The 15100-nt window shown below is 30.8% G+C and overlaps 1 protein-coding gene across 1 annotated transcript in view; it reads right to left on the bottom strand.

Annotated features, from left to right (window-relative positions):
- LOC106678541 (thyrotroph embryonic factor) overlaps positions 1 to 15100 on the bottom strand; it is a 680455-nt gene that overhangs the window by 418108 nt on the left and 247247 nt on the right. The window contains exon 3 of the mRNA XM_067048773.1: positions 12261 to 12272. Coding sequence (XP_066904874.1) covers positions 12261 to 12272 — 12 coding nt within the window. The remainder of the gene's footprint in view (positions 1 to 12260; positions 12273 to 15100) is intronic.

Consider the following 15100-nt stretch of genomic DNA (forward strand, 5'->3'; position numbering starts at 1 on the left):
CTTTTAAAGTGTATAAACGATGTAGAACTATGTAGAAGTAGCAAAGTTATGTTAAAAAATCGTTTGAAAATCGTCATTAGCACTACTGTCCCTAACTGTCTTCTCCACAGCAGCCGATAATAATAATTAGTTTATTTGATTTTGATGTTCAATTAAATCATCAACAAATGATCAATATCATTTTCATATGTCTTCAAAAAATGACCAAAGGAAGTATAAAAAAGAATAAAACTTATAAAAAAGAATAATCGAAGTGCCAGACAGATTTTTTGATCAAGCGTAAGCAAGGACCTGTATAAGCTTGTACGTGTGTCCTGTTATTGCATCTGTATGTTACACATTGAAAATGAAACACGTTAAATTTTCTTCAAATGTCTAAGAAAACCGACATGAGGATTTTAGACTGATCAGTAAAGATATCGCACGACTGTAATTATCTAGGTTATTTATATAACAACTACTCATGATCGTTAAAAAAAATACTGTACAATAGTAGATTTAATATATTATATACTTTTGACCATTGGAATAGTAGATTATATTGAGTCATAAAACGTATATCTCGATAATAACTTATGATTTACTCATTATGGGCAAGGTGTCTCATGCAAAACACTACGGAACTATCAGACCTGGCAATGCTTCGCTATTGCTGTATTTGACGATGTATATACATTAGTTGAACACTATTGAAACTTTGATATCAATAAATATATATATAAATTGATAAGATGGTAACTATAGTAACATAAATGGTAACAGCTAACTTCGCCGCATAATCGTTAATACTGCTCTGATTTAGTTGATTGTATCTTATTATTTTAGGCAATTTTCGTTGTTTATAATATTGTCATATATATACTACATAAAATATGAATAGATTTTATATTTTGTTCACTCAGCTTCAATATAGTAAAAGTTCATATCGCCAAAATTATTAAAGGTAAAAGATTTTATAAAAATAAAATAAAGTTGATATTCATTTCAAGAACCTCGAGAAACCCTTAAACACGAATTTTGGAAGAAAAAATCAGAAAAATAGAAATAATGAGGTGTAGATAGTTGACCGATTTGAAGATTAATGATTGGATAAGTTTGTCGGGAGGTGCGGTCAGCAAAGAACAACATAAATAAACAAAACAATGTTTATTTATTTTATAACGACGTTTTGACCTGAGTTTCAGGTCTTCATCAGGGCTATACAACAAAAGAGATATCAACAATATTTAGAGAAACATAAAATTGAAAAGGAATAGTATACAAACAAATTTGGAGTTATACAGTATATTGAATTGAATCATAAATGATAAAAAATGATAACTGATAATTGAATAGTAAAAAAATTTATTGATAATCGTGGAATTAGATGGTAGTAGATTGAAAACAGTGAAAGATGAAATATAATCATGTAGTTAAGAAGAGATGTATAATATAAGACATGCAAGTAGTGTCTAAAAAACTGAAAAATAGAAATAACTTCTACACGACTCAACCAATCTAAATCAAACTCGCGATTGGTTTAGAGCTCTATAAACTGCACCAAACAGCACAAATTGGGTCTAATTTAACAAATTAGAATCTGAGATATAAAATAAAACTTTATTTTACTAAATAATTAAAAAACACTATCCAAATTATAGTCTCAAAACATTTATTTCATTTACACGTCCAACGTTTCGGCCAATTCGGCCATCTTCAGGGACAATCTTAATTTACTATGAGACATATCATTTAACTATTTAAAAAAAACTCCATACAGGCTATTCTGCCCAGGTCAAAACATTTACATCTAATATGTCAAAAATACATTAAAAATCACAGTCAAATTATTTCTCTTTTACCACTCGTTATACACTTTTATTATAACCTCTTATAAAGAGTGGTAAAAGAGAAATAATTTGACTGTGATTTTTAATGTATTTTTGACATATTAGATATAAATGTTTTGACCTGGGCAGAATAGCCTGTATGGAGTTTTTTTAAAATAGTTAAATGATATGTCTCATAGTAAATTAAGATTGTCCCTGAAGATGGCCGAATTGGCCGAAACGTTGGACGTGTAAATGAAATAAATGTTTTGAGACTACAATTTGGATAGTGTTTTTTAATTATTTAGTAAAAAATTGCCAGTCTCAAGAAAGAAATTTAAAGATTATAAATAAAACTTTATATTTTGCTCTTCTAAGTGTCTAATCTATATTTTGCAAATTTACTTAAAAAAATCAGACATTCCACGTCTAAAGTGTATTTTAAAAACTGGATAAAATGAAGAGGTATTATGAATGATTATGTGAAAATGATCTCCATAAAAAAAAAAAAAAAAAATCAAGCTAAAATATTTCTAATTTTTAATCTCTTTGAAAAATTTTAGGGTTTCCGACGATGTTAAAAACGAATATTATGTGTTTTTACTATCTAAAAAAAAACATTTCAACCTATTATACACTAAACCATATCATGTTTTTATAATTTATTGCGAATATAATATCCTTTAATGATGTCAGCAATATTTTTTTCTTATTTTTCGGAAGGAGACAAATCGATTGTCCTATAATAAACAGGAAAAAAAAATGTACACTTTCTGAGATTTCAAGTTATTCAAAACTGGAGGATTAAAATTAATTCCAATAAATTCCAACAAATCACATTTACCCTTCGTCGTAAACCCAAGACCTTTTGCCCTACAGTATCCTTTAATAATACCCCACTTATTCCTGTCGAACAGATCCGTTACTAAGGACTACATCTGGACAAATGACTTACATGGAATCCCCATACAAGAATGAAAAGACAGGAAACTGCTCGTCGATTCTGATTATTACAGCACTTACTAGACAAACTGTCTAAAATCCCAATCCATTACAAAATACTGATCTACATAACTATTATAAGGTCTATCCGGACATACGGAGTTGAGCTTTGGGGCTCCACTAAACCTTCAAACTTTTCCCGAATCCTTACAGTCAAACATCCTTAATGCTCATTACTTTGTTACAAATCAAGTCATCCATCAGGACCTCAATGTCCCATATGTTGCCGATTTGGCCAGAACCAGAAACCATTCCTTCCATGATAAACTTCCCAACCACCCAAATCCACTTGTTTCTAACCTGGCTTCTCCTTCATTACCTAATAATGCTCCCAGGCGTCTGAAAAGAAGATGAACTCGAGATCTTCTCCTCTAGAAATGATATTGGAGTTCTATCAAAGGGTAGATTCTCCACATGTTTGTATCATGTCACTATGTCACCTACAGCAAATTTACCTATTGTATATATTTGTATACAGTTGTAAATAACAATAAATAAATTATTTAAAAAAAAGTTATAATTAAATATTAACAAATTCATAGAGAACCTGCCTAAATTGTACAATTTATTTTTTTTTTAGTTGGATAAAAATTAAATAAGCCGTATCATCGCAAATTTCTTTTCGAAAATTCAAAAATAGACGAATCGATTGGTATATAATAATCGCGAAAAAAGTTATACTTTTCGAGCTGCGCACCGAAAATGTTTAATTTTGTTCATAACCTTTTTTCTACCGGAGTAATCGGGGATTTCAGTTGTATTAAAGCGTGATATGGCGACAAAGAAAATTTCGAAAAAACTGACATGTAAATCGGTCCAGTATTTCAAAAGCTTATTGTGAATACAGACTCGAACCATTCTCTTTAGTATATGGATAAATGGTAGTGCACAATATTATAACTCTATGCATTTCACTTATGAAATTTCATGGGACTTGAGATTCATCCTTTATAGTTGGTTATTTCTTACAACAGGTATCGTTACGATTGCTTTGTAATCACTTTGGCTGCAATTAAACGCATTAAAAGTTATTTCCACTAAATTTCAATTCAACTTTTAAAGGATTCCTTATTATTCTCTCAAGTATTTAAGAAGTACTAAGGATACAGCAATGAAGAAGTAATGAAGCCTATGTTACAGGAAGAAGGAGCCCATACGAAGTCCAAGTATCAGGTGTATAGATCGAACCAATGGCATTGGAGTATATCTAAGCAAGAACGATTAACTATATTTAAAAAAAAAAATAATAAATGAAAAAAAAAAGATAGAAAATAATACATGATCATAAATTATAATTTTGTTAACTTTCAAAGATATCTATAGATAATATATATAGTAAGGGATCTGTTGAGATCGTACAAAATTTAGTATCCGAGTTTGCAACGAAAATATGTATATTAAACTATTTTTAAAATAAGAGATCAAATAATCCCATAAAGGTGTATTTCCATGTGAACAGCATAGCTAAAAAACGATATGCTATAGGAAACTGAAATTACCGATCTGATGAAAGTAGGCACACCTGAGGCACTATAGAAACTTTATCACTCAAATATACTTACTTACAATAGGTACCAGTTTATATTATTGATTTTTCAACTTTTTATCATTTTCGCTAAAACTACTTTGACTAGTAAATCAGGCTGAGAGGTCTTAAATAATAAATTAACAAATAACTTTCGCATGAATAAAAAAAAAATAATAATAAGAAATTAATAATTAACAAGTGAAGAAATATTTTACTTGGTTCAAAATAAATTTTGAAAGCCAAAGATTTTAGAAAAATCAGTAATGGAGAAGATGAACAGATGAAAGATGAAAAAATAAAATGAACTTAACAAACAATTATATAATCATACTAAGTGTTCTTCATCATATTCATCAATTTGCAGGTAAAAAACACCATGAACTGCCAGTTTTCAAAATCAAGTAAATTGATTTAAAAAAATATTTATTAAACTAACGTTTATTCGAAGAGTGTATTATTCGAACAGTTATTCGTTAATTTTTAACAAAAATGTGATGCCAGGCGGACACTGATTATTTCTGATCTGGGATAGTACAAGAGCCCAAGGGTAGAAAAAAAGAAGTTATTTCACCCCAATTTTTGATTAATTTAATGAAAACTAAGAATAATTACTAGTAAAAATTGACGAGTCTGTCAAATATAGGCATGAGCAATAAAAAATGGTGTAAAGCCATTACTTACAAATTAATTTTTCATTCCGAGCTCCATATCATTAAAAGTACTAACAAGACTAGAAAACCTAAAAAGGCATCATTTAAAGTGGAATAAATTTCCTAAAACATGAGATTGGATAGCGCTATTTACGTTCAACAGTTTCCAAGATATATCTTTTTAAATTCCAACATTTCATAAAAAATGGACTAAAAAATCATTAGTGGGGGAATTTATTTTGACAAATTTATATCTCAAAAACTACTCTACGTACACATGCCTATAAGCACTCAAATTAAAGCTATTTTAATATACTGTACAGTAGTTTATAGAATTGTAGTTTTCATAATATTCGACAAAATAAATTAGTTAAATTGTACATTTAACCAGCTTTAATCTGAGTGCTAGCAGATACGTGTAGTGAGATACATTTTTCATAAATTATAATTTTTGTTGAAACAACTAGAAATGAACATTTTGTGAATATCATGAAAACTACTACTTCTATGAAGATAAACTTTAGAAACTACTTTATAGTACATTAAACTAGCTTTTATTTGAGTGGTAATAGACATCTATACATCGAATAATTTTTGAGATATAAATTTATTAAAATAAATTCACTAACTACAGATTTTTCAGTGCATTTTTTATGAAATATTGCAATTTAAAAAGCTATATCTCGGAAAATATTTAACGTAAGTATGACTATAGGGCTCATATTTTAACAAATTTAATCTGTTTTAAATGATGTTCTGTATAGTTTTATAGTGTTAATACGATAGAGCTCCAAATGAAAAATTAATTTTTTTTAAATCTTGAAACAGCCACCATTTTTTATTCCCCCTACCTATACCTAAAAGACTGATCAATTTTGACTAGTAATTATACATAGTTTTCATTAAAGTAATAAAAATGGGGTGAAATGTTTCAACGTAAATCGCGCATGAGCAGAATCCTAGGACAACAATATAAAGGATTGCTTACTATAAAATTCTCTTTAAATTAATAAATAAATTGTTCACAATGCTTTATATATTGGGAAATGAATGATTGTTTGAAATAAACAATTCTTCTTTCAACTCGACTTTGTTTGTTTACAAGAACTTCATGAATGAAAAGAGAAAACAACTGAAATCAATTGAGACATCTTAATGACGTAGGCTGTTCTATCTCGAGAAAGATCCCCGGGCCATAAATCCTGTTTATTTGACCACATCCAGTCCACACCTACCTCTCGGCTCTCGCATGATCAACAAACCTAAATGTCAGCATTTCATTCTAGCACGACTCAGTTTTTGAAGGACTCCGAATAACTTTTGATGATTGTACCGCAGACTAAATTTTTTGACAACCCTATTATCATTGAGGTAGTCAATGGTAACTAGAAAAAAACAAATTGATGAATAAATAAAAGCGAGGTTATAGACTGGAAATGCTTGCTTTGTTTTTGTTAAATTTTGAAATTGCTTAAATCGCGCCTTCTGTTCAGAAATTTAAAAGTTATAATTTACAAAATTAATATCTTTCGTGCTGTTCTTCGTGGATGCGAAACGTGTCCTCTTGCACTATGGGAAGAACAGCGCCTTAAGGTTTTTAAGAATAAAGTATTACGTAAAATATTCGGATCGAAAAAGGATGTGTTAACTGGAGAATTTAGAAGGCTAGACAAAGGACTAACGAGATATCGCAGCTTAATTTAGATTTTGTGTTCTTTTTAACTCCTTCATAAGAGACACCTGTGTGTAATGGACTATACAATATGGGCATTCATGATGTGTTAAATGTAGAATATAGAAGTTTAGGATTGTGAACAGCCCTATTTACAGTCATGTTAAATGTTAAAAGGATAAGAGCTCCTAGCGGATTTTCTGAGCAACTTGTTTTATAACCTTTCCTTCCAAAACTTAATGTTATTTTATACTTCTAAGTTTTGGAAAAAGTAATTTATTACATCATGCCTAAATTAAGTGAAAATTGGAAGTTGTGTGAAAGTTTGGCTACTGAGTGTCTTGTTGATCTTCTGACTTGTGAGGGACAGAATCAAGATAAGCTGGTTGGCAACGGCCATTACATTATTATAATTATTATTATTATTGTCATCCATTGCTTTATTAGTTATAAAAACATCCGAAACAATACAAAAAAAACTACGAGCAAGTAACCTAGATTATATTAGATTTTTATTCAAGGCGATCAACATCTAGGTTATTAAACCCTTTTTACTTTATTTATCTTCTTGTCTTTGACATTTGATAGTTGAATGTAGACTATTTCCTTTTTACACTGGTCGATATTGGTGGATTATATTTTAGTATAAAGTTGAGTTTCTTTCAGAAATTTTATTATTTTGTCTATGGATTCTGCCGAGTCTTTAAGGGCCAATTCTCTTGTACGAGGAATTTTATTATTTTCGAAGGGTTGACGAAATGATGAGCATTCTTCACTTATATGCTTAATAGATAATAAGGACTGACTGGTTTGGCATATAGGTTGGTCCTCTTTTGTGATTAAGTGGAGGTGTGTTAATTTGGAATGTCCTATTCTTACTCTTGCAACAACCACTTCTTCTCTTCTGATTTCCCTTATGGCACTTGTCCACTTTTGTTTGTGTTTTTTAACATTTCTTAGTTTATTGTAAGTAACCTAACACAACAAATAAATAGACAACGAGCTCAGCTGGTCTGTTGAGTGACGTCATTCTCCATTTAACAGACCTACTAGCAGACTCTCAACCATATTAAATGTTATATCGTTTTAACATTGTTAAAAGATGGAGATATTTCTCCATTTAACGTAACTTTTACCATCTAACAAGCTTTAATATGTTAAACTAAAGATCATTAATACCCCTAATGTTCCCCGTGGTTGTTTATAATAAACGTTTTTATTGTAATCGGAAAAAAATAATGGACCCCAAATAAGATAGTAGAAGGCAAAATCCACAAAACTAAGTTTTTACTTGGAATCCTGCAACGGACACAGGACAACTGGTCTCCAGGATCAGCAAAAACTCGAAATGACGCCCTGACCTTTCTCACATATCGAGGACTTTTGTTTTGATAGGAGCTAGTAGGTGTAGATGGAGGTGAGAGTCTCTGTCGGCCAAGGTCTTCACACTGGCTCATCTCCTCTTACAAAGGAACGGTTTGGGAATAACTTATCGAAACAGGTTCAATAAATTTAGGTTAAATTTCATCCATCTGTCATCATACCTCTCTTGCAAGAGTGTCCTAGTCCAAAATTAGTGGCTTGTGGGAAAACGATATTAAATATTTCAAAGCCTCGTAGTAGAGTGAGAAGATTTGACTTAATTTTTAATTATTTATATTTTAGTTTTCTGGTTGCTATAACTGTCAAGGTGCATTTACAGATTTGCCAAAAAATGGCTAATTCGCGCATGCGCAATCCTGTGAATAGATTATTTTGATTGGCTGGTACAAGTTGACGTGAATTTTCAGTCGACCTTTCTGGGAAAAATTAAAGGGTGCTTGTACAGCATCACCATGTTTGACTTCAGTTTACATTCTTCAAGAATGCTAACGGATAGAGATTTGTGCTTTAATTGATTAAAGAATTTCTCGAACCTTTGGATTCAATAATTAACTCTTCTTTAAGATATTTTAAAATTGTATCGATCCCGTGTAAATACATTGTTTCAAATGTTGTTAATTAACTTTAGAAATTTATTTTTGATTTAACATATCAAACATGAAGATATATATGTCTGAATAATTAAATAAAAGTTTATAATTAAAATTCTTGAACAATGGTTGAATTTGTAGGTTGTGTAGTACTATTTATTTAAATTTTTACTATCTACTACATACATTGCAGGTATATAAAAAAAAAAGGTATATAGAAAAGGTACAAAAATAGTGAAAAAAAAACCTTTATTAATAACTAACGTTTCGTTCCACTTTACACGGCTTCATTGTAGCTAAAAGATAAAAAATATAATAAGGCTATACGAATATATATATGAAGATATAAAATAGATTTATATTTAAAAAAAATATCGATATCAGAAAGGGAATTTTCAATAATTTTTTTTTAAAACTTAAAGCTACAACCCACTTGCAAATGTATAATGAGAATGACGAACTAAAATAACTATCACAATTAAATTTAATATATTAATTTAATATATTTTTTAAACCTTTTAAGAAAATTTAATATTGTACACGATGATTTGTGCACATGGAGATTTTTTAATTTTAATTTTCTTATTTTATACTAAATTTTTATATTAAATATTTCTGTATCCTTAAAACATATTTATGTATAAATGTTTATGTAACGGTTATTTGTAGCGGTGCTATTTCGAACCCGGCCTGGGGGGTCGACTTTTATTTCAGTGGCGGTCCCACGAAATGAAATCTTGACTCCCTCACACTATGGTTAGAATAGATTAATTACCTCTAGATAAACCACCCCTACACACTGTACGTCAGAAATGACTAGGAATTGGGTCATAAAAAAAGAAATTTGATATTTTGAATTTTTTTATCACGTAAAAATTCCATTCCTAACTATATGCGGTACTCTGTAAATCCATCATGACGACTTGCTATATCTTTATGATTCGACAAGCTTTATGTATCACCATCTATTTGTACTCGGTACACTAATTTCGAAAGAAAATTTCAAAAAAACCTGCTGAAGTTGGAAAATTCCAAACAATCAGACCCAAAAATAAACTCTACACAATTTTTTTTTCACTTTCACACTGCATATAAATTACTAATGTCTGTTTAAAACTAATCCTACGTTAGTGATTGGGCTTTTGATCGAGTTTGGCACCCAGGACTGCTATACAAGATCCGTAAATTCCAACCCCTACATACTTCCTCATTATCCGTTCTTATCTCTAAGACAGATTATTTCAAGTAAATTACAACGGCACTTATTCATCCCTATTCCGTCAGTCTGCTGGTGTACCTCAGGGTAGTATCCTTGGTCCTATCCTTTATACAGCTTTCACAGCTGACATCCCAATCCATCCTAACACTATCCTCACCACGTATGCCGTCTATTGTCAGTGAACAATGATTCTTACCTTGTATCCCAAACCCTCCAATTCCACACCACCACCCTTGAAGAATGGTGGAAGAAAAATTAAAGGGTTAATTAATTCCAATAAATCCCACCAAACCACATTTACCCTTCGTCGTAAACCAATGACCTCTTGCCCTACAGTATCCTTTAATAATACCCCACTCATTCCTGTCGAACAGATCCGTATTTAGGACTACATCTCGACAAACGACTGACATGGAATCCTCATACAAAACTGAAAAGATAAGAAACTGCTCGTCGATTTCAAGTATTACAACATTTACTAGACAAACGGTCTTAATTGCCAATCCATTACAAAAGACTGATCTACATGACTATTATAAGGCCTATCTGGACATATGGAGTTGAGCTTTGGGGCTCCACTAAACCATCAAATTCCTCCCGAATCCAATCCTTACAGTCCAAAATCCTTCGTAAAATCCTTAATGCTCATTACTTTGTTACAAATCAAGTCATCCGTCAGGACCTCAATGTCCCATATGTTGCCGATTTGGTCAAAACCAAATACCATTCCTTCCATGGAAAACTTCTCAAACACTCAAATCCACTTGTTTCTAACCTGGGTTTATTACCTAATAATCATCCTAGGCGTCTGAAAAGAAGATGGCCTCGGGATCTTCTCCTCTAGAAATGTTATTGGGGTTCTATCAATGAGTATTCTCTATATGTTTGTATCATGTCACTATCTCACCTACAGCAAATTTACTTGTTGTATATATGTTTTACAGTTGTAAATAATAATAAATAAATGATTAAAAAAAAAATAAGGTTTGTGATTTTTGTCCTTCATCAGAGCTTATTAGTTATGTAGTGCATTAACAGGAGAATTAATATAATAAAAGAAAAGAATAGAAATTTGGATGACGTTCTCCTCCCATCTAGGGAAGGAAGAAACGAGTACATTAAAGCTGTAGCTATCATCACTACTCCTATATCAAACAGTTTTTTGTTTTCTCCAACAGCACCGACCGGTTCCACTATCTTATTAGAGGATGCCTCTTAATTACTTCATACCGATGGAATAGATTTATCTAGTTAGATAAAAAAAATAAATCAATGTTATCTCCATCACTACCGGCTGGATTCCAAATGAAAATAATTCTGTTGTTAGAAATTAAATTTAATTAAATAATTAGCATAGGCAATCATATATAGGAACATATATAGTTAATATTTTCAATTTTATTTGAATTTTGTAATTTTATTAATGCTTGTAAAACCTAGTAGATCTGGGTACAAATTTCTATTTTAGCTTCGAAATTTATTTATTGCAGACAAAACCACAAGGCTAAAAAATTGTATAACTTGGATTAATATACTCAACACCAACTAAAATTGATCAATAATACATAATTTTTAAGCTACTACATATGAACATGTTTTTGAATTGGACTAACCAATATGAAATGTGAATATATACTGCAAATCTTGTTTTAGTGCGAGAGGACTCATTACATATTACACTAAATTGCAGTAGATATGACAAATACAGGATTAAATATCCCCTCATCCAAAACAATAGCGCTTTCCTCCAAGGGCTGGCAGATCTAGATAGGGCTACTGTTTAGGCGTTGTGCAAATTTATATAAGAATCCAAATTAGATTTATAAAATTAAATAAATAATAATAATTTACATCCTCATCTCCATTCTTTTAGAATACAACAACAGGGGCAGTGTAAGACTCCAACGGGAGTCTTGGGCCGACGTAAGAAATGGAAAAAAAAATACATAACTGAAAGTGCAAAAATATTATATCTTGAATATTAATTTTGAATTATATTAAAGAAATTGTTAAAATTATCGTTGATATGCGGTAATATTTTTTATACATCCCAGTATTTCAATAAAATCATTCATATATGTCAGTTACATGAATGGGATGCAAAACGAGCTTCGTAAGGCGTAGAGGGTCTTTAGGAAGAGCTTGCTACGATGATTAATCGAAGTATCGATGAATTAACATATGAATCGATACGAGAGCGCAAGTTAACAATGGACAATGGTGAAGCATCGAGCTGAGCTTACGATCATCGTCAGCACAAGTATTGTACTCTGAACTTGAAATGAAGGAAGTGAAAGCAAACTTCATTTACCTTCAGTGCCATCACTTTAGTCAAATTATAGGAGGTATATTAAAAAAAATTCTACTTACGACAATGGAAGGGCTGTGTTGTAAATGGATTAAGTTACCTGAATCTATATCTGGAACAAAAAAAAATGTAAGATTTATTAATTTATTCAGAAAACTATTATAAATTTGGTCCAACCAGATTTTAGTAATTATCGGTTGGTGACAAAATAACAAACAAAAATATTAAACATAAAAGTGAAATATTTATTTGTAACACTTCCAGTTAATAGGGCAAATTAGGAGCTGTAACCTCTTATAAGCAAAAACTATGAATTTTTTTAATTATTGTTTGATAGACAACTAATGATTTAATTTATAAAATAGATATATAAAATTATACAGCATAAATCGAAAATACGACTGAAAAAACATCTAATATAATAATAATACTATATATAATAATAATACTATATATAATATTAATATGGATTATATAAATTAATCTTTATAATATTAATATTATATCTTCAATCCTTATCTAGTTCCACCCATCCCTACAATCCAACTCATTGAAACGGCAGTGGCCAAGAGACTTGTAAAATAAAAATAGACAATTGGAGTTCTGGCAATGGTCAGATGCTCCTCTCAAAAAGAGTTTGCTGCTTTAGCGCACATGCTCAGCCTCCACTAGCTCATTGCCAGTGATGCGGTGAAAGGGATGCGCTGGGATCTCAAAGAACTCTGCTCTACCCCTCACACGTGAGGGTTGACTAGAGATTATTTTATTTTATTTATTTTTTCATGCACATAGTTTGATTACGTTCATTTTCTTTATCCGCCTGTTTAAATATATTTTAAGAGAGATTTTATTTATTTTATTGTACTCTTTTTATTTATTTATTTTTATTTTAGTATGACTGTGTTCAGTAAATAGTGTTTTGAAATAAAAAAAAAATATTTTATTTATATTTTGAAATTAATATAAATTAATTATTACCTAGATTATTATTCCGAAAAAAAATTACGAAAGCAATAGAGAAAAAAAAAAGTGCTCGATTTTTTTTTTAAAGTTAACAACGGGTTTTGATTAATATTTCTATGGTGAATACGATGGTAAATTAAAGCATAAGAAAAAAGAACTTAAGATGTTGAAGAATATGTGTAAATGGTAAAGAATATATCCATTCATAAATTAACTATGTACTCCTGAACGTTCAGAAAGAAGTGAGTACTCCGCGATCTTCATATATTCGCTATATTCCTCAAATGTGAATCCTTTTCCTTCGTTTCCTGGGCCATAAAATTTAATTTTTTGAGTTAATGATACATACATTTTAGCTTATTTTTTTCTTGGGTTTTTTTTTTTTTAATATCAGTTAAAAATTAAATGAAATGGCTGTTAATCGGATTTTTTTAAAATATAAGTTAAAACTTTTATTTAAAAAAAAATATTATAATTTATGCTTTAATTTTAACCTTAAATGAAGTTTTTATTTAACTTCATTTGTTTTTTATTGCAGGAACATTTTGATTAAATTATTTAAAAATGTTAACCTAAGAGTTTTTCCATGAATATAACTATTCCGTTCTAATTCCCACCCTAACTTCGGCGTGTAAGTTGAACTTCTAATTAATTAAATATATTTTTTAATATATATTATTAATATTTTGTATATTAAATCTATATACAGTGTAATCTCGTTAATCTAAAATTCGTTACTCCGAAACACTCGAGGGTTTATTGAGGAAAATCAGCAGGCAAGAACAGTTTAGTTTTTAAATAGAAGTGCGCATGTGTAAAGGACATTTTTATCTTCTTAATCTATGGGAAAGTTATTGTAATTACCATGAAAATCGAAATTTTTACTCTGATTCGATATCGGGTAATCTAATTCCTATTAAAGTGTTAATAATATATTTTGTTGGAATTAGAAATACATAATAGCTATTGTATAAATCATTTGAGTCTGACAAGACTAATTTAATTCATAGTAGAAATATGTGTAGTAAAAATTTTCTTGGTGGGCTTATTGTTTTTATCGCGATTAAAAAAAAATCCATAATTAGAACAGAAAAGGTCTAGCGAATCCGAAGGTTCGATGCCAAAACCACCAATCGCTCCCTACATACATCCTTCCATTGACGCCCCTCCAAAAACCAATTCTACTAAATCAGTTTTAACGCAATCCTCCCATCTACGTTTCGGTCTACCCCTCGGCCGTTTACCTGTTTCTCTAGTGTATATTAACATTTTAGGGGTCCGCTAAAGACGAGAGCAATAACAATGAGAGTAGGCCCCTTGGCTAGCTGGAGGGTGTAGCGTAGGACTGAACGCTCTACTCACATATTTTTTAATATTAATATAATATTTTAATAATTTTAAGGCTTTTCACACAGTTAGCCATAAGATCCTCCTTAATAAACTTCAAAACCTTTCCATGTCAAATAGTGTCCTAAAGTGGTTCCTCTCCTTCCTGTCCCATCGTTCCCAAACAGTCGTCAATCCGAACAAACCTCTTTCCTCTCCCCAGCTTCTGTCACAAGGTTTTCCTCAGGGCTCCTCACTTTCACCAACCCTTTTCTCTATTTATATCAATGGTCTTCCTGACTCCATTCACCACGCATAGTACCACCTATACGCAGACGATCTCCAAATCTATCTGTCCTTCCATCCCTCCGAAATGCTTGAGGCCATCCAAAAGATACAGGAAGATATTAACAGCATTAACGCACGGGTGTCTAACAATGATTTGAAGCTGAATGCCAAAAAAACGAAGGCCATTCTTATCAGTTCCAAGCGCCTCCTTCATACCCTCCCTTACTATCCTCTACTATTCCTTAACAACCAACCGATTCACTTCTATCCTACAATAAAAAACCTTGGTGTCACCTTTGATCAACACCTTTCCTGGAATAACCATATTTCCCAAATCACACGCAAATCCATAACTGTACTCAA

The sequence above is a fragment of the Halyomorpha halys genome, unplaced genomic scaffold (assembly GCF_000696795.3).
Source record: "Halyomorpha halys isolate HHAL.00 unplaced genomic scaffold, Hhal_1.1 Scaffold146.1, whole genome shotgun sequence".
Lineage (NCBI taxonomy): Eukaryota > Metazoa > Arthropoda > Insecta > Hemiptera > Pentatomidae > Halyomorpha > Halyomorpha halys.